General features: G+C 47.3%; 1 protein-coding gene across 1 annotated transcript in view; it reads left to right on the top strand.

The window, feature by feature from the left end:
* Positions 1 to 388: 388 nt before the first annotated feature.
* LOC128725639 (uncharacterized) overlaps positions 389 to 1,357 on the top strand; it is a 2,524-nt gene continuing 1,555 nt past the window's right edge. The window contains exon 1 of the mRNA XM_053819399.1: positions 389 to 460. Coding sequence (XP_053675374.1) covers positions 398 to 460 — 63 coding nt within the window. The 5' untranslated portion in view covers positions 389 to 397. The remainder of the gene's footprint in view (positions 461 to 1,357) is intronic.

The following is a 1,357-nucleotide window of genomic DNA, read 5'->3' as shown; positions in this document are numbered from 1 at the left end:
ACGGGAGAGAAATAGAGCGCAGGAGTGAGCGAGAGCGCGAGAGCCGAGTGATTGAAAAGTGCTAACATTTTACTAAACCTAAGGAAAAGCCTGTATTTCATACTCGCTGTTATAAATAGTGAACCTTTTATACCCCGATCGTACCCGAATCGTACCATTTGCAAGAAAATTACCGAAAAAGCGAAACAACAAACAAACGAACGAACAAATAAAAACAAAAAGTCAACAGTGCAATAAAACTAGCGCCGCCGAAAACAAGTAAAACCCGGAATTACAAACAAAACCGCGAGCACCGGGCGAACTCCGGGAGCGTTTGACCATCCGGAACGGCAAAACGCGGCGCAAGGAAGCGCTTCCCGATTAGACCGTTCTCGGCACAGAGAAAAAACATTACAAAATGGGAGCTAAGGGTAGCGTAGAGGCTGCCAAGATGAACGCCGATGGCTGGGGCCACTTCGAGGTATGTTTTAACGATACATTTCTTCCAGGACGCACGTAGCATCCACCTTCGTTTTTCTTTTTCTTTTCCGTGTTTTCTTTCTGTTTCGTTTCTCGTTCCCCCTTCGGTTACGACTCGGCTCTTCTTGCTAACTCCAGTACACATTTTTGGTTCCTTTTCCGTGCCCCACTTTACTTTCGAACAATAAAAAATCAACCTATAAAAGCAACAGCTTCAATCCGTCAAAATGGCTAAATTTTGTGCGTTGCGTGAGCGCACCGCACCTCACGTATCAAATTAAACCCCAATCGGACCCGGGCCGCATAAAAAGAAAAACTCCCCACACAAACACATACACAATCACACACACGATAAAAGAAGCTAAAACCCCCGGCAAGGTGCAAGGATAAACCCACCGAACCGGACGTCCCACAGCCCAATCCCGAGCCCAAAATCGACCGCTTAGACGCCTTTCTGAACAAACACAAGAGATAAACCGCAAAACAAACAATCAATGCAAGAAAACCCAGCCACTTCCGATCCGGTGCGCCGGCACGGAGTGCCCACGGTAGCTTCCGCCACAGTGCGCCCGCACGAGAAACGGGCGAGGAAATCGAAATAGAGGCGAGGAAAAAAAAACCAGGCCCCGGTTATGAGAGTATGATGCTAGCGAAAGTGTGCGCGAATATGAGCTTTCGGTAAATAAGTGCGCCAGTGCCCGCGAAAAGGTTTCCCAGCAGCTTTTCTCATCCGGTTTGGTTCCGGCTTTAGAATGTTTTATCGTTTCACTAGCCTGTACAAAAGTTTGGTGCCGCTGCGTTTGTATATGTGTGTGTGTATGTGTTTGTACTTTGTTTTCTTGCCATTGCGTTTCCGTTCCTAGCGTAGGAGCTGCTGTGCTGTATTCGTAGAATTGTA

This window comes from Anopheles nili, chromosome 3 (genome assembly GCF_943737925.1).
Source record: "Anopheles nili chromosome 3, idAnoNiliSN_F5_01, whole genome shotgun sequence".
Classification (NCBI taxonomy): Eukaryota; Metazoa; Arthropoda; class Insecta; order Diptera; family Culicidae; genus Anopheles; species Anopheles nili.
Note: the sequence above shows the minus strand (reverse complement) of the source record. Positions and strands in the feature narration are given on the sequence as shown.